Raw genomic sequence first — 24,948 nt, 5'->3', positions numbered from 1 at the left:
CACACAGTGAGCTGGTACTTAGGTGGTAATAATGATACGAATTAATATCATTGAGCATGTACTATGTGCCAGATAACTTTCATCCATTATCTTATTGAATTATCACAACCTCAGATGGTAATATTATCCTCATTTTAACAGAAGAGGGAACAGATGCACTGAGCAATGCTTAAATATAACCTGTCCAAGGTCAGTGTGACTGGAGTTTGAATTTAGGCTCTATGATGCCAAAACGTGTGTCCCTTACCACCACATATACAACCTCTCCTATTGTTGCAGCAACAAGGGACCGAAGAAAAAGTTAGTGAATACAGAGGTGGTAGAAGGAGCTGTTAGTCTGTCTACAAAGCGAGGCCTTTAACATGTAAGCCTCACACACTCCTTTTCTCTTCCTGCCCCTTTCAGACTAGAACAGATATTGCCAAGTAAGAAAAACTTATGGGAATACTCACCACCTAAATATGCTAACCTTGGATATTACAGAATCTTTTTTTTAATCTTCATGATTAGTTACTGATAATGAGAAAAACTAGAAAAGAAAATGATATCCTACATTAAATGTGGCCGTTAACATACTTAGGATCTGTGCAGTTTACTCTTTATAAACTTCAACAACAGAAAAAGAACCATAACTAAATAAGGAATTCTATTTAGTGATACAGATGCTGAAGTGGTTAGGGGTAAAATGACTGAGTCTGCAACTTACTTTGAAAGGCATCAAAAAAATAAGAACGGGGCTTCCCTGGTGGCGCAGTGGTTGCGAGTCCGCCTGCCGAGGCAGGGGACACGGGTTCGTGCCCTGGTCTGGGAAGATCCCACATGCCGCGGAGCGGCTGGGCCCGTGAGCCATGGCCACTGGGCCTGCGCGTCCGGAGCCTGTGCTCTGCAACGGGAGAGGCCACAACAGTGAGAGGCCCGCGTACCGCAAAAAAAAAAAAAAAAAAAAAAAAAAAAAAAAAAAAAATAAGAACGATTTATGGATGGATAGAGAGACAGATAAATCTACAAATATATGATAAAGCAAGTATAGTGAAATGGTTATTGTAGAATCTAGGTGGTAAATAAATAATTCTTGAAGCTTCTTATGTTTGGAAATTCTCATAATAGAATGTCAGGGGGAAAGTGACCATAAAGTGAGGCTCACATTTCTAGGCTGCTAGTTTCCTGACACCACACTTGAGTTATTTAGAAAGCTGGGTGGGCAGGTGAGAAGAGAGAGACTACATCCCCAGTAAGAAAGCCAGCAGCAGCTAAGAATTAGGTTGTCCCTTCCAGGGAAAACAGTGGCTTGGAGAATAACTCGACCATTTGTAGACCAGATCCACAGTCTTGAGAAAGACTCATGCCAAGAGAAAACAAAACTCAAAAGAATAGGTAAGAAAATACAGTGGAGGCAGAGAGAAGATGCCAGATTTCAACATCACTGCACCCTGTACCACAGGTACAGCTGGAAATGAAACTAGAACTGTAAACAGTATTTTTTTGTTTTACAACCTAGACTTAGAAGGCTTGTGTACCTTCAGAAAAAAACAAAAAGGTCCCTGATAAAAGTTAGCTGAATGAATGAATGATGAATATTTTGTTGAATGGTAATGTAACGAAGAAGATAAAAACACTCGGGCAACTTATTACCTCTCCTATTGATCCCTTACTGTTTAAATTAAGAAACTTGGCATATACATGATGTCTCTTTTCGACAACTTTATACCCACATGTATAAGCACACTTTCAGTGGTATATAGTCTTCTATATTATGTAGCATGTTGGGTGTTGCAGGAGATACACCACAATCTTTGTTTTAAGGACTTAAAGCCTAGAGGGAGAGACAAACACCAGGTATCTATAAGACAAGGTCTGATATAGTAAGTGCCACAAACAACAGAGAAGTCCTATCTAGTTTAATTAAGGTCTGACTTAAAATATAGGTCCTGCATACCGTATTCAAGTAACCGAAACACTACTGCTATATATAGGAAATGGCCCCATCCTAGAGTAGATGTGATCCAGGACATCAGAGGCCAAAATTAGAACTTGGTACTGCAAATCAGAGCCCTCTGTGGGGCCTGAGGTGTTTTCTCTATTTTTAATTGGAAAGGGTGGAACTATTCCTTTGTGTCAAGAACTTGAGATTTCACAGAGGGGTCAGGCCTGCCCAAAATAGCCTTGGAGTCCTGATCTGGAGTGAAGAGGCCTTGTAGCATCCTTAGGTGCACTAATCAATGTCACTGGACAGGTGCTGGTGAAACCAGGTGATGGAAAAGTAGTCAGGAACTGGATAGGAAAAAGACTAAGTCAGTGCCCATGAAGAAATTTTAGGTATTGAGAAGGAGGTAATGTTTTCCACCTAAGGGCATCCAGTTGGAGACTGGTCGGAGCTGGTTCTCGTTTTATAACCTCTCGACACATGTGTGTAGTCAAGGCTGAATTTAAAACCTATACCGTGAACCTTAGGAAAATAAACCACATTAAACAAGCACAAATTGAAAATATTACACAAGAGATTTCACAGGAAATTGGCCCAAATTTAGCCTCGCTCTTTATGTATTTAAGCCTCTTATTCGCTGCTTAGAACTTTATATCAGGATGTTAATGAGCCTGCCCTCCCTCCCACCCCCTCAGTCCACCTCCACAATGGCCTGCTTAGTTTTACAAAACTTATTTTTTTTTAATTCCCAAAGAATCCTGCTACCTTTGGCCTACTCTTTCAGTGCTCATAAACACATGTTCCAAAACAGTATGCTGATGATATACAGTACCAATGATTAGATGAAGTTGAACGTATACCTAAAAAAATCCACTGCAGAGCCAAAAACAAGCTTCATTTCTCTCCTAAAAGTTGATGACTCCTATAGAAGTGCTCTCCTACAGAAGTGCTCTGTGCTGGCAGACTCAGACACTGATTTTACTTAAAAGATGATAGCAATCATGACAAGAGTCATTAGCAGCAAACTATTTCAGTGTCTTTCCATCTCATTGAGAATTTTCTCACACTGCTTTCCTTTCTTCCACAGATTTTGTGTTTGTTTGTTTTTAATACTGTTGTACTGTGCCTTCTGTAAGTCTCTGTAAGTCCTTTTTTGGAATAAAGTCAAGTGTAGATAAATAACTGAACTATTTAGAATCCTATGGATTTAATAATCCACCTTTTACAATAACATTTGAGCTGATCTTATGTATGATTGGTCACATAGTAAGAGGCCCACTGCCAGAAGCCAGGGCTGGACCACTCTCTCCACTTTGGGTCTGGTTTTCTGCCATCAGAAATGCCCTGTGGGGTGCTGCCAGGACACTCCAGACTGCAGCCCTTCCCAGCCAGGCAGTTGAAAGGTGAGAAAAGTGATGCCAGACCAGAGGTAGTTTTGTGGGATGGACAAAACATGCCCTGAGGCCATGCTGGGCTGTCCCATTCTTTCCCACTTGTTGCCACCAGCCAGAATGTGATTATTACTGGTTTGCTTACAAATCAGTTTTTAGAAGACTTAGTAAATGAAAACTTATTTTGTATTGAGGTTGGACTTTTTTAATCATTTCAAAGTCTGCGATTCATGATGCCTTCCTGCTTCTCTTTTTCATGCCAGAGAAAAATGCTTGCTGGTGAAAGTGATCAAATTATCCTGACCCTGTTCTTCACCCTAATCATTCTCCACTTCTGATGTAAGTTATAAAGCACAAAAGGATAGAATAAGCCACACGAAGAGTTCCATTGTTATGTCTCAGCTGGGGAGAGGCAGGAGTTGTCAGAGGGCTGACAGGAACAATTATCCCATTGCTTTTACTGGTCTGAACTGCGGGAAGTTTCTTCACAGTTATTATTTGACGAAAATTATCAGAACATCTTGGATCCCTCCCAGAGTTCTGAGCAGCTCCGGGGAACTCTCTGCTTCCTCCCCTCTCCTCCTGCCATAACGGCCACCACGCTTATCTATGGGGCTTTCACCAGGACTGGGAGAGGAACCCACGTTTGGAAAACACCCAACCAGAGTTCTGACCAATAAGGATGAAGATCACAAAGAGCATGAGCTTGAGGAGGTGTCACAACACGTCACCTCAGTGGTTTGGCCAGGGGAGTTGCTTCAGTTTTCAGGTTTATTAAAACTATTAAGGAATCGGGCTTCCCTGGTGGCGCAGTGGTTGAGAGTCCGCCTGCCAATGCATGGGACACGGGCTCGTGCCCCGGTCCGGGAAGATCCCACATGCCGCGGAGCGGCTGGGCCCGTGAGCCATGGCCGCTGAGCCTGCGCATCCGGAGCCTGTGCTCTGCAACGGGAGAGGCCCACGTACCGCAAAAAAAAAAAAAAAAAAAAGGAATCGAGGTGACATAGTGATTTGATGAGCCCATCAAGAGAAAGAAAACCCAGAATCACTCTAGATCTAAAAAAATGCAAAGTTCCTAAGGTGTGAAAATTCAAACAAAGCTGCTAAGTAAGGGTGGGGGTGGGGTGGGGTGGGGTGAATGCGAAGGGCAAGAAGAGCCCTTGTTTCTTTACACTGAGGAGTGAATAAACTTCCCCGATTGCAAACAAGAAATTTGCTAATGCTGAGTCAGTGTCAGTCTAGTCCCACCTTCACAGGGATCTATAGCTGGCAAACCCTGCTCAGTGATGGACTCACACAGATATCTGTCTACTTGGTTTTAACGCCCTCCCATCTGGGCTCTCGCTCTGGGTGGTCATCTCATACCCCCTCGCCTCCCGACACAATTCTGGCGGTGGGCTTTATTGGATTTTTCAGAGCATTAGGTTTCTTGGAGCATATAAACTCCAGGATTTTTCCTTTAAATCACTCAGAGCCAGAGATGGAGGCAGAAGGATGCTTCAAAAAGAATTAAGAAAAGTTAACAGATCAAAAGAACAGTGCTGCCACATAAGCTACTTCCTTTTTCAAAAACGTGTATTAGGAGAACAGCAGCTAAAACCCTGATCAGTCATGAAAATGAGCACCAGCCCGCGGGCTGAAGGGCTGAAAGGAATTAGGTACCACCTAAAAGAAATCTCTTGGTGATTAAGCTCGCTGTCTAAAGAAACGCGCGCGCACACACACACACACGCTACACACAGGAAAACAAAACCAAAAAACCCATCACCCTGGACTGTCCTTCCTCAGACCAGTCATGGGTGACCTTGCCTTCAGTGTTCAGGGAATGTCATTAGCTGCTAAAAACTTCTGGAAGGCTGAGTGTAAAAGCCCCTATAGCTACGTGCATTGTTGATCTTCCCTCCGTTGCAAACTACAGAGTAGACAGCTTGATTAACAAAAAGCGTAGACTTCAGAATCCGGCAGATACCACTGAGCAGAGAATGCATGGCTAAAGAAAACTCTCCCCTGTTCCCCTCAAAGTGGATTTTATGGCAGTACAGGTTTGAAGCCCAGGTAAAATGCATCTCTAATAATATCTTTCATTGGAATATATTAATGGGGGGTCTGTTTGATGGAGAGCAGTCCTCTTTATTCCCTTTCTGTACAAATGGAGATTTGGGGGTGTCCCACCAAACAGGTCCCGACTCCAAGATACCACTACTCCAGTGAGTAGTTTTATTTTTATTCCTAGTTAGCTTTTTTCTCTTAATGTTTTTATCCATACATCTGTTACAGCTGAATAAAAGGAGAATGGAGTAAGAGATTTTTTTTTTTTACCACAATTCTGCTGGCAAAACAAACAGGTCCATAATTACACGAAGACACATGTATTAGTTTCCTAGGGCTGTCATAACAAATTACCACAGACTGGGTGGCTTAAAAACAACAGAAATTGATTCTCTCACAGTTCTGGAGGTTAGACGTCGGAAGTCAAGGTGTCACAGGGTTGGTTCCTTCTGGAGGCTCTGAGGGAGGATCTGCTCCCCGGCTCTCTCCCGGCTGCTGCAGCTGCTGACAAATCTTATCTTCCCTTGGCTTGCGGCTGCATCACTGCAGTCTCTGCCTGTGCCATCCCATGGCATCCTCCTGGTGTCTCCACGTGGCCTTCTCATAAGGACACCAATCATCAGGTTTAGGGCCCCCCAGAAGCCAGTATAACCTCATCTTAACTTGATTACATCTGCAAAGATCCTATTTGCAAATAAGGTCACATTCTGATGCAGCCGGGGTTAGGACTTCAACAGATCTTTTGGGGGGATGCAATTCGACTCACAACAACACACGTACCATGGTTAAAGGTGGAAATAACTGAGGCTTGCCTATGAGACAGGCCATGCTGGGCCTGCGAAGGAGGAAGAAGGGATTATCCTAGGGGCTGAGCACTGGGGCGGAGGCTTCCAAGGAAGTTGCCTTTATACTACTCTAGGTATGCTGAGGGGCAGAGATCAGGCTGGACTGTGGGAGGGGTGCAATTGTGAAGAGAGAAAAAATACTAGTAAAGTCCTAGAGAGCTAAACTGAATTAGGCAAAGAGAGGAGATCTGCAGACTGAAGGTGGACGGGTGACGCAAGGGCGTCTGGGGTCCTCGGTCCATTGGTGCTGCCTCTCTGGCCCTCCTGGGTCTCAGAGCCTCAGACCTTGTGATCCCAAGTGTTACTGCATCTGCCTAAAAGAGTGAACTGAAACAGTACAATTTCCTCTGTGGTTGTTCTACCTTTTGCTGAGAGATTCAAATGGATAGATTTCCATGAAGTCTTTATGTTTTCCTTTTGACAATTTTCTTCCCTCCCATCCAGTTGCTAAAAGTTCTTTCATGGCTTATTCCCTCACCACCCCCTCACTTCAGAAACCACAGCTTGTTTCTCCAATCTCATTTACCTCTACAATGGCGAACGTATCACTACTTCTCTGGGGAAGTGGTTTTCAAGATGGTGCCTGCATTAGCACATCCAAGAATTCACTTTTTCTCTCCTAGTACATATACAGAAAAGAATCTCCTAAGCCTGTAGTTTTCAAACTGTTTTCTTGCTATAGAACTCTTTATCAAGAGAAATGTTTATGTAGAAACTCAACTAAGTGAATAAATGCAGAACTGCTCTGGGTGAGGGGGTACCTGGGAGATGGGGTGCCCTGCCCACCTGGCCAATCGCCACAACCCTCGCCTTTGGCAGCCCCTGAATGGTTGAGTGGATTCTAGTATTCTAATAATTCATCTTTATAACATGGCACATAGACATCACATGATAATGTGCTGGGATCTACCTGCTCATCTTTTATACCAGGCAGTCATTTAAAAAAAAAAAAAAAAGGGGGGGGGGGCTTCCCTGGTGGCGCAGCGGTTGAGAATCCGCCTGCCAATGCAGGGGACACGGGTTCAAGCCCTGGTCTAGGAAGATCCCACATGCCACGGAGCAACTAGACCTGTGAGCCACAACTACTGAGCCTGCGCGTCTGGAGCCTGTGCTCCACAACAAGAGAGGCCACGATAGTGAGAGGCCCACGCACCGCGATGAAGAGTGGCCCCCGCTTGCCGCAACTAGAGAAAGCCCTTACACAGAAACGAAGACCCAACACTGCCATAAATAAATAAACAAATAAAAAATAAAAATAAAGGAATTCCCTTTTAAAAAAAAAAGGAGAAATCTCTGCGCAGCTGAGAAAACAACTATTTCCCTGGTGTTGTCATATGGCAGACTGTGATGTCACCTCTTCTCCCTTGGGGTCTGCCATCTAATGTGACTTTTGTCTCTGACAGTACACAGTTCTGTTTGGAAGCTCCCCAAAACTCACCACACACCTCATTTGGAACAATTAACAAAATTTTCAAGCTCTTTTCATTGCTTGACTGTAGAAAAGGACTCAAAATTAAGTCAATTAACGGAGAGACAACATTTAGTAGAAGAAACATCAGACCCATCAGTATAGAAACCAATGTAACAACAATTAGATTTTGTAAAACTCCAGAGAAATTCATTATGAAGGATCAAATGCTTTCTATAGAAAGAAATACACTGAAAACAAGCACTTTCTATCGTAAGACTAAAAAGGACTTAGTACAAACAGGATCTTTGAATAAAAAAGTAACAATGAGGTGTATTAGGACCGATATAAATAATATACTCCACAGGGCTTTGTAAAAAAGCGGTTCCTTGTGAAGGTTACCATTGAAAATGAACAGGTTAAGGGTCCATCTTTATTAAACTCCATGCAGGTGGAGGCCAATTTCCCTGGCCTTTCTCTACCTCTAAATTCCTAGAACAAATGAAAAAGCAGCAATTCTACACTCGCAGGAAATCTTACCTGAAGACGAGCTTTACTACTACTGAGAAAGTGCTGGATTTCTTTTTCTCTACAGCATCATTTTGCCATCTTTTATGAAAACTCAGACAGGAATGCTCCTTTGTAATATTTTCCCCGCTGAACAGTTTTCATACATATACTATCCAAGACCACAAATCCCTGGAAATCACTACAGTGAAACTTTCACTTGTTTCTCATTTGTACAGAGGTATTCACCCAAGGAACCCATTTAATGGAGTGTAATAACAAAAGAAATCTCTTTTCAATGCCTAGGACAGGGGAGAGGTTCTTGTCACTCACCCCATACAGGCACCACATCTGGGAGAAGGCGGGTACCCAGATGCCTCCATTCCCGACCGATTGAGGAATATTTATTTGGAAGACATGGTGCCTGGCCTAGTGCCCAGCAGGGCTGCCCTGGTCTTCCCTGACCCTGTCTAGGAATCACAGGTGGTTTGGGGATGGAGGACAGACCATTTGGGTGTCTGGAGACAAAGTCAACATTCACTCAATTGTGTTGGGTCTGACACATCGAATGGAAGCTATTGGATTTTTTTCCTTCTTCTGATTCAGCAGTTTTGAGGAGGCTCTTGAGGGGTCTGATTCAGCAGCTATTGCTACAAACTTCCACTCTGGAAGGAATAGGTTAAGGGGAGGGGACAGACCCCCACGCGGGAGGGTGTGGGCTCTTCTCTTTAAGTGCTCGCCGGCCTGTGACTGGTATAGACTTTGGCAAGAAACCCACAAAGTCTTATAGGAAAAACAACATCTGGAAGAACATCTTGTCATGCTCTTTTTTCTTTAATGACTCAGTGAACCTTTCCGCCGAGAACAGCTTCTGTTGTGAGGGCTCCATGGTTCAAAATACCTGATCACATTCTATCTGAGGTCCCTAAGGAGGGCGGAGGGGATACCCGTGGCACAGCTATTTCAAAATGATAAGGCAAAAGGACGAGGAAACAGTACAGAATCTGGAATCTGGAGAGTCCGTGGGCAAGGAGGCGAAACAAATCAGGAAAAAATCAAGTTAAGGTTGTAACTATTCTGCCTCCTAAATGAGCTTGCTGCCTTGCCATTGGGTGTTCCTGCTGTTCTTCTGCTTTTCCCTCTTGTACCATTTCAAGCCCAGCCTCTAACTGAAGACCCATCTTATTACTTATTTTTCTATTTTTAATTAAAGGAAGAGAGTGGCATGAAAAGAATGCTCATCTCCAGACTTGAGAAAAGCCAAGAATTCTGGCATCCAATCAAAAAAGCTGTCTGGGGCTTCCCTGGTGGCGCAGTGGTTGAGAGTCCGCCTGCCAATGCAGGGGACACGGGTTCGTGCCCCGGTCCGGGAAGATCCCACGTGCTGCGGAGCGGCTGGGCCCGTGAGCCATGGCCGCTGAGCCTGCGCGTCCGGAGCCTGTGCTCCGCAACGGGAGAGGCCACAACAGTGAGAGGCCCGCGTACCGCAAAAAAAAAAAAAAAAAAAAAAAAAAGCTGTCTGAGTGCAGGCGCTCATTCACGCTGGTTTTGTATCTGATAAACTTTTCATTCAATTTGAAGCTCGATGTGTCTGAAATACAATAAAGTGAACCAAGCAAAGGATGTCGTCCAAACATGTTGAAGCACTTGTGGGTGAATACTCAGCCTTTGTGTGCTTCGGCTCCTGTGAGAAGCCCTCAGTCTCAGGCAGGCTCCAAATTGCCAACTCAATGAGGCAAATAATAATTATTCCTAATGGCAATAATAATTATGGAACGCAGCGGACCCAATATAAGGTTGGCTGTCTGTGGCTTCAGTGGGGCAGCCAAAGTTTCGCACACTCTTTTTATAAAAATCAACCTCTCCCCCCCCACTCTCTCTCTCTCTCTCTCTCTCACACACACTCACACACACACACACACACACACACACACAAACATACATATGCATTTTTCAAAAGAGATCTGGACAAAGTCACTCCTCTGGTTTCCTGCTAAGTGCTTGACTACAGAGCTAAATTAAATAAATAGCAGCTATCCACACAATGAGGGGGGATTGGGACACTTTGAGTAATTGACACCACACACACACACACACAATCTAAAAGGAAAATCTCTTATTTTCCTTTTTGTTAAAAGTTTTAAGCTTTCTCCAATTCCAGACTTTTAGCCAGAGCCATGGCCAAATGGCAGACATGAATAATTTGAGGTATTCCTCCTTTCTTTCTAGGGGAGACAGGAAGAAAAGAGGGAGGAAAGAGGGAGACAGGAAGAAGAGAAAGTCAGGGTTCTAGATGAATGCCCTGCCACTCCCATTTCTCTTCAGTTATGAATCAGAATCTCCCAGTAGATCAAATCCTTCTTTGGTGAAGCCCCAAGCCCATGGTTAGTGCCACAGCCAGTTTTCTATGAGATATTCACCCTGTTCCGCACAGGGAGGGAGCCACCCCCTGAGGTGGCGTTCTCTCTCCCCGACTCTAGAATCTGGCTGTCACCACCCTCCAGGGACCTCCACATTAGCACTTAAGTATCTCACCCCACACGCCAGTGATGTCAAGGTGTCAGAGAAATAAAAAGTGGCTACTCCTGAAAACATAATTCATCAGCCAAATGGTCATTTTCTAGATAATGAGGAATTGTTTCAGTTTTCTGAAAACTAGATTAAGGGCCTAACGCAAAGCTACATGAGTTTTTTTCTTTTTTAATCTTATTATGCTTGCTAGTCTCTGTGACTATTCTTTAAAAGTGGCTTCAAGGTGCTGGCGTAGTTTATTGTCATGTAAGAGGGGGGTTATAAAGGACATGCAGGGCATTATGAAAAACCATGCTTTGTGGAATACCCCTGGAAAATTTCTTCAAGAGTTTTGAATAAGGTTATATACATGTCAAATGGCCTAAATGATGTTCCAGTAAAGAAAAGTATTATGAAATGTGTGTACACATATACACCAGGCACACACACACAATTTTCATTTGGATGCAACTGGAGATTAAAATTCTCCAGTCTCGGGCTTCCCTGGTGGCGCAAGTGGTTGAGAGTCCGCCTGCCGATGCAGGGGAAACGGGTTCGTGCCCCGGTCCGGGAAGATCCCACATGCCGCGGAGCGGCTGGGCCCGTGAGCCATGGCCGCTGAGCCTGCGCGTCCGGAGCCTGTGCTCCGCAACGGGAGAGGTCACAGCAGTGAGAGGCCCGTGTACCACACACACGCACACACAAAATTCCCCAGTCTCCTTTAATAATATACAATTTAGTTCAGATTATTTTTAAATTCATTCTTTCTATGTTTTAGAGAGGCTGTGATTTGAAACATGTAACTATAAAGTTGCATTTTTGTCTAATTTTGTCATTAAAAATACACCCTGACTCAATATAGGGTTATAGAAAGCTTCAGGGGTAGACTTTGGTTTCACTGAGTTTGCAGGCTCATCAAATGGCGTCACTCATACTACCCAAATAATACTGAAGTGGAAGCAGTCTCCAGTTCTCTTCAATCTAGCACTTTACTGCTTATCTCTTCAAGTATTCAATTTGAGCAAAACTCTGGGAAAAGTGAGAAGAAATGTCACACTAAGCAGTGATCCCTAAGAATCTGCCAAACGCTTGGCCGCCAGCCCTTACAGATGCTGAGAATGCCATTGTGCATTTGACAAGTGTTCAGTGGCTTGGTGACTTGGGGATGGGTGTTTGTTGTGGCAGTCGTCATTATGACTATTTGTGTAGAAATGTTTATTGGTTTTATGGACTGAAAATAATAGATCGGAGGTCAGCTGTAAAGTGCTGTGTATTTGGCTTATGAATTACCATATCGGAACCAATATATGACGAGTATACTCAGGAAGTCATTTCTAGCATTTCAAAGATGTCTGGGGCCATCTGTTCTCTGCAAAGACCTGCAACTCTGTAAAAAGCAACCCAAGCACATTCCAGCATGTCTGTACCCCACACTCACCAGGGTCCTATCATTTTACAGACTTTACCGGTCTATTCACCAGCCAAAATGCACTTTGCCAAAGCAGGGGAAACTATAAAACTCCAAGTTCTTTTAAATGTGTCTGGTACCATTAAGAATGTTTATTACTCTATAGAAATTTTACAGTTGATATTTACCAAAAGCACAACATACTCGGTAAATAGATTACTAGATTGTCTGCTAAATGTGGCGTATCTGCTTTATGAAATTTTTTTCTTCCATAATCTCTACCAGCCAAACAGTGCTGTGGCAGAGTGTTAGTCATGATAAGGAAACAAACATGTTCCTAAGAGCTAGAAAAGGGCACTTGTTAGACAATCTAGTTTCATTCTTTCATTTTATAAGATGGAAAAGTAGGGCCCAGAGAGGTCAAGGGGTTGTGAGTGGTGGAGTCAGAACCACCAGCCAGGTTCTCAATCTCTAGCAATGGCATTGCACTATCTCACTGAAATAGGATTCCATTTGTATGTAACTGAAACTTAACATAAGGATTCCCTTTATATCCAAAATCCAAGACCAAATTGGGTATTTATGTGATATTCTCATCCAACCAAAGGTATAAAGGTCCACAGAGTTTGTATCATCTTTAACTAAATCCTCCATAAAAAGGCTATAAAAAATAATGGTAAAGAAAATCCATTTGGACTAATATTACTGAAAAACACATATGAGAGAACCTATTGAATCCTTTATCTTTTAAATCCTAAAATGTTCAATTATGTGAATACATAGTATTGCAATGGGCACCACAGGTTATCTGCAGTTCTTCTCTTTTAACTCAGAAACTACTTGTCAATCAGTTCAGACAAGAGTTATTTATACTTTATGAGACATATAGTCTGTAAGAATGTGAAAGTTACAAATAATCAGAAATGCTCCCTGGGACACTGCCATGTTACAAGCACATGCTCAGTCTTCAAAAAAGCAAAGTGTACTCCCAGTTGCAAAGGACCAGCTCTGCTTTAACAGGTTCATTTCTCCTAACATGCTCATCTTGGAGAGCATTGCACACACCAGTCATTTTCCCAAGTTACTAAACCTTTTGGTGTTCTTCAAGGAATAATTACGCTTAGCTCTGGGACTCTTTCTAAACACAACACTGGGACTCACGTAAACCTACAGCGGTGAGCCAGCTAGGCTTTCGTGCTTCTGGCCCTGAAAACAGAAAATACTGAGCCAATCCCCATGTAGGAACTCTGACAAGTACAGAAAGGTGCAGTTAATCATTTCATTTTATATTATGGGAAATATATATCCTCAACTCCCAGTATTTAGTTATTTGGCATCTTATCCAAGGCTTACCCCTAGGAAAACACTAAATATTGATATAAGCTAAAGCCTTATGTTTCAGGCCATCTATAAAGTAACCCCAAAAACAGTTAAGTCCAAAACAGAAGACAGTGGACTGCATTTTCCCATAGAGCTGTGTCTGGCAAGATAATTGTCCCAATTTCTTGCATTACACTTGTTTTATGTCTTTCACTAAAAGATTGTTCTACTGTTTAGGTGTTTTTCTAGTCAGATCTTCAGCAATAAGCCACTTTTAGCAAAATGAGAATAAAAGAACAGTTTGTTGATAAGATTAGTGCAATGGAGGAAACTACATAATCTTGCGTATAGCACTGAGCCCCCAAACAACTTACCTTCCAAGTAGTTTTCAAAATTAAATTTGTTATGAAAATCATCAGCTTTTTAGTGCTGGATGAGACTTTGAGAATTTTCTAGTGATGCTTCCTCATTTTACATGTGAGGAAGTCAAAACTTGGAGAAGTCAAGTTCATCTGGACCCTTGGGACAGTGAGGTGTAGGTGGCCTGGCTTCCAGTTCTGCCTCTTGCCATCATCAGTATGACCTGGGGCAAGTCATGTAATCTCTGAACCTCACTTTACTCAGCTGTAAAATGGGTGTGTTCATTCCCATGTGATAGAATTACAAATTTGTTGTGATTCACCTAGGATTTGAGCCTGGAAGTCAGGTCTCTCTGGCTTCATACGTTAGGACCCTTCTCTTGACTGTACTGGTCTCCTCTTCCCAAGCATTCCCAAGTCCTATCCTGTTCTTACCCCTGAGGCACATGAACTCATCCTGGAACTCAGATAATCTAGAGCCCCTACCAAACTCAGCTCCTGGAGGAAAACAAACCAAAAGAGAAAATAAATTTGAGACAGAAAAGAAGCACTGAATGAGGATTGTGTTGCTGAGAGTGACTTGTAATCAGCTGGTTAAACTTTTCATGTATAGATGAAGGAACTGAGGCCAAGGGCTGTTGTGCACTTGGCCAAGGTTATAAACCTTTTTGAGTGGCAGAGCCTAAACCCATGACCTCTGAACCCAAGGCCAATGCTTTTCCAAGACTCCCCTCTGACCTGACATGGTTTGGCTCTGAGCAAGTTCTTCTCTTCCAGGCATATCTTTTCAACACGCTGCACAAAAGAACAAGTGTCCAAATTTACAACAGACACAGACTGAATGATCCTAGGCTATTTGCTCTAGAAGCAGACCCTAACCTGTGCCTATCTAGTCTAGAAATGGGGGGTGGGGGGCGGAAAGAGAAGGTCAAAACACACAGAGACACTTATATGGAAGGTTCTGAAACTTTGTGAGCAGGGCTTCTGTTTGTAAGATTCAGAAATGAAATCCTCCCCCAAGAGGATGTCACAGGCAAAGTCACCTATCCACACAGGAATCAGAATAGGCTGGAAGTCACACTTCATCTGGGAGGGGGATAGGGTCTTCCTGCAAACCACAAAGCCAACTGTACAGCAACCAAATGGCTGGAGAAAGGGCAGCACTCTCAGTGCTGACTTTGGTTTTCTTACAAATAAGGGTATTTAGCCTGATCTCCCAGGTACAGGCCCTCTCTGTATCCATGTGCTCAAACAGCCCCCAATCCCCCTTCCTTGAGGCCCAGGGAACTCGTGTATATTTCTACTGAAGGACTGAAGCAGCTGCTGGCAACTCAGTGTGTCCACCTCTGCCCTTGACCGCCCTGCAGGTGTGTGAAAGCACAGAAGCTCTTTACACTGTAACCAGAGACTAAGCATTAGCCAACTCTTGTGGTTAGATGACTCTCCCAAATGGTCAGACATGCTCATGTGTCTTCCACAGCACTGGGATTGCTATGGGCAGGAGCACAGGGAAAACGTGTGCTTTGAAGTCCAATAGAGCCACGTTCAAAAATCTGCTCACCTCACTGGCTGAATGACTTTGGACAAGTTACTTCTCTTCCTAGAGAAAAAAAAAAAAAAAAAAAAAGCAGAGCAACTAATGTCTACCCCTCTGGGCTCTCGGAAAGTGATAGAAAACAACATGCAAAGCTAGATCAGTTCCTGGCACATAGTAGATGTTGGATAAACGTTAGCTTCCTTTCTTCTCTTTAGTATCAGCTTGCTAATCCCGGGCTTTTCTAACAAATAGCTTAAGCCATTGAAGAGTGACTTTCAATTTTCTTTCCCAAGAAGACTAGCTGTTATGGACTGAATGTGTCTTCCTCCAAATTCATATGTTGAAGACTTAATCCCCATGTGATGGTAGTAGGAGGTGGGGCCTTCGTGGATAATTAGGTTTAAACAGGTCATGAGTCCCCATAATGGGATTAGTGTCCTAACAAGAGGAAGAGACGCCATCTCTCTGTCTCTTTCTCCTCTCTCTCTGTCAATCTGCCTGTCTGTCTCTCTCTCACTCTGCATGCACAAAGAAGAGGTCAGGTGATCACACAGTGAGATGACGGCCATCTGCGAGGCAGGAAGAGAGCCCTCACCAAGAACCAAATCTGCCAGCACCTTGACCTTGAACTTTCCAGCCTTCAGAACTGTGAGAAATAAATGCCTATTGTTTAAGCCACCGGGTCTGTGGTATTTTTCTACAGCAGTCCGAGCTAAGATACCAGACTTGCTGTGTTCTGGGTGAGAAGCTGAGACACCAAGACATACAAGACTGGCCTGAGGGATCACAGGCAAGAACCAGATTCACAGAGGAGAGCAGGGGTGTTTTTCTGCTTCTTGGAATATGCAGCCATGTGCTCTGGTGTTCTGGCTCTGCCCTCTTCATCTGGCCACAATACCATGTGGTATTACAACTTTTGAATGTTAAGAAACCTTATATTTCCTCAAGTATCAGTACTTAATGTTTCATTCCACACATAAAGCTCTGTGAGTGGAAGGCTGCTGGCCCCCTTGTCAGAGGTAATTTCTCAAGGCTCTGTATGGGATTTAACGGGAGCCATATGGTTAAGTCCGTCAACCCTCCCAGAAAGCATCCCCTTGAAGGGCCCTCGTAAATGTTCTCGGCGCTGTGAAAGATCCAGCAACTTTCTAACAATAAAGCAATGTTCATAGCCGTGATATTCAGCAAAACACAAAGCAGGAAATAATGGCTTCTGTTCTAAATTACTCAAAGGAGGCTTCAGGCTGTCCTGGAGAAGGGTAGGGGGCAGGGGCGGGCAGTGATAAGCCGGGGCCTGCTGGCTGCTGCCTCTAGCAGGAAGAGGCTGGCCTGGTCGCCGCTAGCACTGCCCGGTTGTGGACAGTGACAGTCTTAATCATGCTCCGTTGGTTTGTGGAGTTTAAGAAAACTCTTAATAATGGATTTATACACCTATGCACTTACAGAGCAAGCACATTCTTAAACTGTAACCTGCTTTGTTATCTAAGGCTTCTTTAATTGGTGCCTTTCTGTGATGGCATCATTTATTGACCACTCTCCTTTTTTTTTTTTTTCCGAGCAACAATAACACAAAAACCTTTGAATCAATTAACATTCCCATCTCGATGGACACCTCAAGCAGCAACGACAACTCATACAACAAAGCCACATGACTCTCCCCGATAGGCAAGGTGGTGTTGCTTTTTATGCCAACAAGTTCTGAGATGTGATAAGCTCTACTTTTTATTAGTATTATTATTAAAGAATCACATAAAAGGTGTGAGAAATACAATTTATGATGAGTATCAGTTCCCTTTTATTTTTACATAAAACAAGATTTGCTTCTACGATATTTTATACAAATTTCTGGCTCAGTTTTAGGTCTACATTGCCTAAGTACAGCTTCATGCAAATAGAGCTTATGACCAAACAGCTAATAGAGCTGCACATCACACAAACATATATTTGCCAGGACTAAAACTGGCATATAATCTGGGAGAGGTTTCATATACACATGCTGTTGAACATATTTTCTAGTTTCCTGATATCTTAACTAGAATATTCCACAATGGACCAGATACCTTCTGTGCAAATATCAGCCTTGGTAGGAACACTTGTATATTCTGATGTTAGATGTATCACGCCTCCATTGTAAACAATTACTGTCAAATAATTTTCACCAGTAATCTAAAGAGCTTATGTATTTGCCCAATTCCATACAGAGAACTAAATCTATGGAACATTTTGAAAACAGGAAGAAATTTTGTGGAATATTTTGGCAGTGCCTCCCATAACCTGTCAGAACTCTGTACTGATATCCATTTTTGTAGACCTCTACGCTCTATATTATCTTCACAGTTCTCCTGAAGAATTACTGAGCATGAATTATCGAATAACATTGACTCCATAAAGAGAAATCGGCTTCTTTAGGAAAGCTGGGATGTATTAAGATTATAGCCACCTACTCAACTGATTATTGACTCCTACAAAAATGTCTCATATGAGGAGAGAGAGAGAGATAAAGAGGGAAAAAGACAGAAGAAGAAACAGAATTTCCATTACTGTTACCTGCTCATCCACCATTTTCCCAGGTTTTGCAGACTTGGTCCTGAATTAATGAGCCTGTTACATGATATCTAATAAAAATGACTGGAGTAGAGATACTGCTTGGAATCTGCCACATATTTGGTCCAAGCCTGAATCGATTTCATCTATATTTAACACATGCTTGTTTTCTGTCTCTCCCACAGCCCATGGCTCACTCTTTTTTTTTTTTCCACCTGGAAAACTTATCTCCTAAAATGCTACCATCAATCAGCCAAAGACACTCTTTCCGACAGACCGTCTGCCCGTTTGACTAAGCACAAGCAGTCACTAGTTTGGAGATGCCTCCTACGCTCTCTAGCGCTGTGTGATTTTCTAGGCTGCCTAACCACACGAGTGCAATTTGGGATATTTATACTTACCTCGAGTTTCTATTGGGATAAAAGTGCTACTTGGACAGAACTGGGCATCGGCATGGTGGGGGGGTGACGTGGGATGCACTGAAAGTTGCCCGTGTGGTTTGTCTACCTACTTTTATCACCTTATTTCTTCAGATTTTTGCATACACACTCATTTTGTTCTACTTCGGCTCAAGGCCTGCTCCAAAAGTATGAAAATCAAATGTGCACACAAGGATGCATAAACTTTGTCCCCCAAATCTTCCCTGAGAACAGGCACTGCTCTCATTTCCCCGTCCTTCATGTCAATATCACTCCCAATCCATTCAAACCGCTAAGTTTAAATATAACATGAAGCAGGGTAGTGGCAGAAAGGAGAACAAAAGTGGGATTGGCAACAGAAGCCAAGCACCAGTCGAAGGGAAGAAAAGGGGGGAATAGGAGACAGGCAGCCCCCTCCCTCTCCCGCAAAGTTCTAGTCGCGAACACACCCACTGGCCACAGCAAAAGAGCCCTGTGCGTGGGCACAGGTGGGTCCCAGCCTCTCTGGCTGGATGCAGCTTAAGTGCTGAGCCTGAATGAAGACTTTCATTGCTGTTTGCTGTTTTTGTTGGCCAGTAGCCATGGCAAACATTTGCAGGTGGCTTGGCCAGATTTTGACACTTAAATATTTGAGGTTGTGATAAAAATCAGAATATTACTACAATATGGTTCTGTGCAGCCTCAGAGAAAAAAAAAAGAAAACTATCTGCAATTTCAAATGCTCATTTAAAGACACAGTCTCCAGAGGGAACTCATGTTTTAAAATAAGTACTCATTTCCTCTTTGCTGAGAGAACTAAAAGAGTCAACCATCCCCAAATGTTACCACCTAGAGTTTCATTCTGAATCCACTGGTGAGATGGGTTGGGTTGTTAACTGCTGAGCCCCCATGATCATCCGGGCAAGGTTTTAGATGGGTCACATGGAGAAAATGGAAATGACAGGAAGTAGGGTTTGGAATCAACATGGTAAGCACAACAGGGAAGGATGTGAAGCAAAGAAACAGCTTCCTTCAAGCTCGGCAACAAGATAGAGTCCTAAAAGTGACAATTATCTCCTAGAACACACCAGGAGAGACACACAACACCCCAGGATTGGGAATAAACGAGAAGACAGAGTGGGTCGGGAGGTCACACGTAACAGAGAAACACCCGCACCTGTCAGGGCAGTGACACAGCCTAGGAATGTCATCCAACTGTACAGCCCTGGTCCAGCTGGGTACATTACTGACAGAGTCAATACCCATCTTAGAATTTAGTGCTAACCCTTAAATGATTGTTTCACAAAAACCAGCATTGTACTAACAATGGTCAGATACTAAGGTCCTGCAAGAGGGTAGTGGCGGGGCAGGAAGCAGAACTCCAGGGGAGAAGGAATGCTGTAAAACTGCTAGTAAACTCTAGCACATTTTATGTTTTTCTCCCCTTGAAAGAAAAATAAAATAATTACAATTAGCTTGCCTAACTGTGAATTGTTTGCCCAAAGCCAAGCCCCTGGGCGAAGGAGTCCCTTGAGATTGAGATGCTGTCTTTAACGACCCCACCCTCTTAATATAGGTTCTTGCTTTAGGTGGTGCAACATTTGCTCCCATAGTCACTTGAGAAGAAAAGAAATCTTTAGCAGAGACACTTGCGAATTTAGCATTGGCTTCTTTCAACAAAGCCAAGCATTCAAATGGCCAGATTAATTTTCTGTTTCTGGAATGGGAAACCAAATGTACCCATGGCAAACGCACAGAATAGTCATCATCCACAACTTTCATTTGTTAAGATTCATCTTCATATGTCACCACCCATCCTGATGAGTTGAGAAATGTGAGAGACAAGGTATCCTTTCTAGAGCATTCTAAGGAGGGATAAGCCATTGTCCCTAGCGCTTCCTGTTGGTGTGGAATTCTTACAAGCATTTAAAACAAGGAAGGGAAAAGACAGACTGACAAATAGTGGGACAGCTTCTAATATTTTTCTTAAAATCACCGTATCTATTATTCAATGGAATATTCAAACTAAATTCTGATGCATATACCAAACACAGCAAACTCCCTTTCCTATTTTAAACAGAGAATTCTGGGAACAGAGAGCAAGCAGTTCTCAGCATCCAGCAACATAAATTTATCACAGCTCTTTGGCTTAAGTTACTACCTTTTCTTTCTAAGATCCCAAGCACTCTTAAATCTTTTATTTCCTTTTCACTTTACTCTTGTGAGGGTGGAAAGAAGAGGTACCATCCTCATTCTGGAGAGAAGAAAGCTGGGCTAGAGATTCTGCATTTCTAAGAAGCGCCTGGGTAATACCCAGGCTGCCGGTCCTCAGACCACACTCTGAGTAACAAGGGCTGAGAGCTATCACCTGATACTCAGAAGTGAGCTCTCTTTCCATCCTATAATACACAGTGTCTGGGAGCATTCTACCTATTTTTCTCAATGCCTCAGTGTTGTCTTTTTTTACATAAATGAGAGAGATAGGGCCTGCTTTCTTTGTTTTGTCTACTCCAGGAATGAATATGGACCAATGCAGAGAGAGAGGAGAGCTAATGCGAAGGTATTAAAAAGGAAGAGAAGCACAGAAGAAATGATCAGAGGGAAGGAGGACCATGGAAATACACCAAAGACACAGGTGATGGGCTTAGATCTTAGGAATGGAGGGACATACTCTGTTAGGGAGGAGGCTGGGCAGGTGACACTTCCCTCCACCATCCTCAAGCATTTGTCCTGAGAACTATGCTCTGCTCTCAACATCCATGGGGTTTCCCCATGGTCATCTTGAAGTTCAAGACGTTTGAAGAAACAATGACACAAATGACTTGCTTTTCTCCCCAAAGTCAGAGTCAAAGAGCTTCCACCAAACAGAGACTCCCTCTTCCCTTCTCCCATCAAAAAACATCACTCTGAGCTCTAGGCAATATCACACCAGCCAGGAAAACCAACTTCTGTCTTATCCAACCTGAGGACTAGAAACTAGGAGAAAGTCTAGAACATTCTCCGAGCTCCAGCCAGGACCCAGAGACAGCCGAGGAGGTCTCCTTACCCGATCTGGCGGTTGGTGGAAGGTGCCTGTGTGATGACAGAGCTGGACTGGGGTGACGGCATGGCTTGCTGAATCACAACGCTGGTGTCATGGTTGGGCATCCGGGTGCTGCCAAGCTGGTGAGCTCCAGGCCCCACCATGGCCCCACCAACGGTGTTATGCATCGAGATATTCTGCCCAGAGAAGACAGAAGACAGAGGGAAAAGGGTCAGAAGAGGTGAATGCTTCAGTCTACTCTCAAGCTCTCAAAGGCCAAAATGGGGAATCTGGTCACGTCAACTAAATACAGAGTTATGGCTTCTGGCAAGCCATGGGTCCATTTATCTTTGTTACAACTTACAGCTACGATGAGATGAAAAATAACTATTCACCTTAAGAGGAAAGCACGTAAGAAAATACCTGGAAGTTCGCTAATCACCCTGCCGCCATCCCAATGGGAGGTTTACATCAGGGATGTTTAGTGCATATCTGCTCTGACTTGGTGTGATATATATTGCATTTGAAAATGATTTCTGTGGTAAGTGCATAATACTATGATTTAGCGAAGAGCCATTCAGCACCCTGCTTTGAATGACAAGCACACTTGTTATTTTTTCTTTTTCAGTCCTATAAGACTAACCACCTCTTCTTTTTTTCCAGGAAACTACTTTTCCAAATCATAATCTGGGTACTCATGACCCAAGCTCAACAACCTGGGGACTGAGGATGAACGACTGGAAAAGACAACAGGGTGTCTGGGATCCAATGACAGGAGTGAGAGTTACAACTCTGCTGTATTTCCATAAAATCAATCTCTAACAATTTGGTGGAATAATGGAATACTGACAATGATTTCTCATCTGTTTACTTGTTCATTGTCTTTTCCTCAAGAATATAGAATGTTTGTGTTCATTATTCTATCCATGGTGCTTAGAGCACAGTAGGCAGTTAGTAAACAAACACTGCATGAAAGTAGTGAAGAAAATAACGACACAACTGAGTCACTTGAGAGACCTAATATCATGTATTTCTTTCTGATGACTTGAATGAAGGTTTCTTTGTTTAAAATTCAAAAGTAAGGTAAAATATGCATGATAAAGCTGGCTTAAAAGACAGATCTTCCTAGAAAAGAATGTCAATGGGACAACAAGAGAGGATTCACACTGAGGCAGAAGAGGGCTGATCAACATGGTGGGGCTGACATGTGAGAAATTCAGAACCTAGAAGAGAAAAAGAAAGTTCAGGGCAAAGCAGCATAAGTCAGTGGGCCTCTGGAAACAGCGAGGTACAGTCCTTCAGCCTTGAAGGGTAGGGAAATCTGAGAGGTCAGTTGGACAATGGGTTGAGGATGACAGGAAAGAAATGGAGTGTCACTAGCAATTTACTAGAGGAAAAATATCTATCTGTCTGCGCTTTGGCAAAGAAAAAAAAAAATGTTACCCAGGACTACTAGTAGTGGTTCTTTGAAGTTCTTCTGTAAAGAACAGGATTTCCTGCACTGTGTTTTAAATGACAGTGATAACATATATGGTATTGGGGGTACTTGTGTCCATCACACTGCACCTTTCCCAGGTTTCTGATTTCTATACCCTGACCACACAGCTTGTCAGGAGCCCAGGTGGCAACTGGGCACCTGGCTTAGACTGTAAGCCGACTGTTGTCTTGAGATCCCAAAGGCATGAACAGGCTTAGACACACACACATGATCCAAAGGCTCCCCTTATATACTGGAAGGTTTTTCTGACGTGGGAAAATATTGTGGCTGCTTAAAGTGAGATGAAAGGAAATGGTGATTTGTATTGGGATGGCAGCACAGGGATACGCTTGAGTTCTTTTTATAGGATCTAGAGGCGTAGAGAATCAAACTAAAAGTAATAGCGAAAATAAAGATAATCGTTATTTCTTTCGAAAGTGAACCTTCACAAACTTATTTCTCTAGGTCTTAGTGAGGTTGTGATGAAGTAAACATTGTAAGTATTATTTTTCCAGTGTTTAGATCCTTAAAGATATTTGAAATTTTTCATCCTGTTCACAGTCACCTACTTTGTCAATAATAGATCTGAGGCACAGAAGGATTTCTGACTCTCTTTTTATTATTCCTGTTGTGCTGTGCTAGTGAAAGTTATCAATAGAGCTATACAATTTAAAAAATAATATTCTCTTTAAGTTCACAAACAATAATATAAAATGTCTGAACCCTCCTTTGGCACCCTTTTCTATCACCCCCACATGTAGTCCCCAAGTACCATAAATTCAGTGTAAGCATCCTTCTCTTTCTGTCTCTTTTTCCACCAACTTCCACCCAACCACCATCTTCTTTCCTGGATTAAACAAGTGCTCTCCTAACTGGTCCCTTGTCATTCACTTGATTTCCCTTCCTCCTCTTTCCCATAATACAGCCACAGTCATCTTTTCAAAAGGCAAAACTGATCTCATCACACACAAATCCAGCTACATGGCCCACCCTCTCCATGCTTCTTAGGTGTCTTCTCATGGTTCAGAAGACCCCGAGAGCACTCTCAGTGTGACCTCCAAGGCCTGTATGACACCCTTTCTACCTCCCCTGCTCAACTCACACCACCTTTACTCTGGCTCTCTGCGATTCATTCCACCTGCATGAATTTTCCTGCTCTCATACTGAAGATGCTCCATTTCAGCACAGAGCTGAATATGCTGTTTTCTGCTACCTGTACTCTTCCCCAGACTCCACCTTCAAATCACAAACCAAGCATCATGTGAGAAAGCCTTCCCTGACCTCTCCAATGAGGGGCACCATCTCCCCCTCCTTCACAGCACTTTTCACAAGTTTACAATTGTCTTCTATTATTTGATCAATATCTGTTTCTCCCTCTAGAATATAAGCACAATGAGAGAAGGGACTAAGTCCGACTTTACTCCCCATTGAGTCTCTGTGGCCCAGATCAGTGCCTGGCACAGTAGGCATGCAGTAAATAGTGAGAGAATGAGTACATTATAAAATGACATTCCTAGAATATTCAGTATAATGAAATCTTATCTTTTATTCCCTGGGCGATTTTTGAGAATGCTAACTCTTTTGTCTATTTACCTTGAAATCTCAAAGCATGATCACAATAAAAGATGTTAAGATGTGTTAGATGTTAACATACTTGTTTGATTATGGGGTAGAGAAATAGAGAGGATCAGAATTAAGAAGAAAGCCACAAACGTGGAATGTAGATTAGAAAGTAAAGCCTTTGAGAAAACATTAAACGAGCCCTTCAAGGAAGATACCAAGAAATGAGCTTCAAGTCTTTGAGTACTTTGGCTCAAATGGTATGTCCATAACCATTCTTAATCTCCACCATGGAAACCAAGAAAAACTTGGTTCAAAAATTTTGAAACCTGGTGCAAAGACACTGGTTTGATTTCTTCAGCATAAAGCATGTTAAATGAGAGAAAGAAAAAACTCTCCCCTCAAAAAGTTTAAGAATCTTCTCTGAGAACCATTAAAAAGAATAAAAAAGACTATCTAGGATATAATTCACACCCTCCCCCACCAACATTTTTAAGAGATCTCTTTGTCTCTGTGATCTCCACCAGAGATGGAAAAAGCTCTTGAAAGTTATATCCTAATATTTCAAAAATCTCCTTTCCCCCAACACAAGAAATCTGCAAATTCTCCAGCCTCCTTCCCCCAGACCCAGAGAATAATTTTGAAACATTTTGGAAAAATAAACAAATTTAAGTGAGCATTATCATTT

At 42.8% G+C, this 24,948-nt stretch overlaps 1 protein-coding gene across 1 annotated transcript in view; it reads right to left on the bottom strand.

Annotated features, from left to right (window-relative positions):
• CREB5 (cAMP responsive element binding protein 5) overlaps nt 1-24,948 on the bottom strand; it is a gene marked incomplete at its 5' end in the record, with an annotated part of 330,757 nt that overhangs the window by 223,383 nt on the left and 82,426 nt on the right. Inside the window, one exon of the mRNA XM_079711137.1 lies at nt 21,248-21,420. Coding sequence (XP_079567263.1) covers nt 21,248-21,420 — 173 coding nt within the window. The remainder of the gene's footprint in view (nt 1-21,247; nt 21,421-24,948) is intronic.

This window comes from Hyperoodon ampullatus (genome assembly GCF_949752795.1).
Source record: "Hyperoodon ampullatus genome assembly, chromosome: 9".
In the NCBI taxonomy this organism is placed as follows: Eukaryota; Metazoa; Chordata; class Mammalia; order Artiodactyla; family Ziphiidae; genus Hyperoodon; species Hyperoodon ampullatus.
This window is presented reverse-complemented; position numbering and strand designations above follow the sequence as displayed.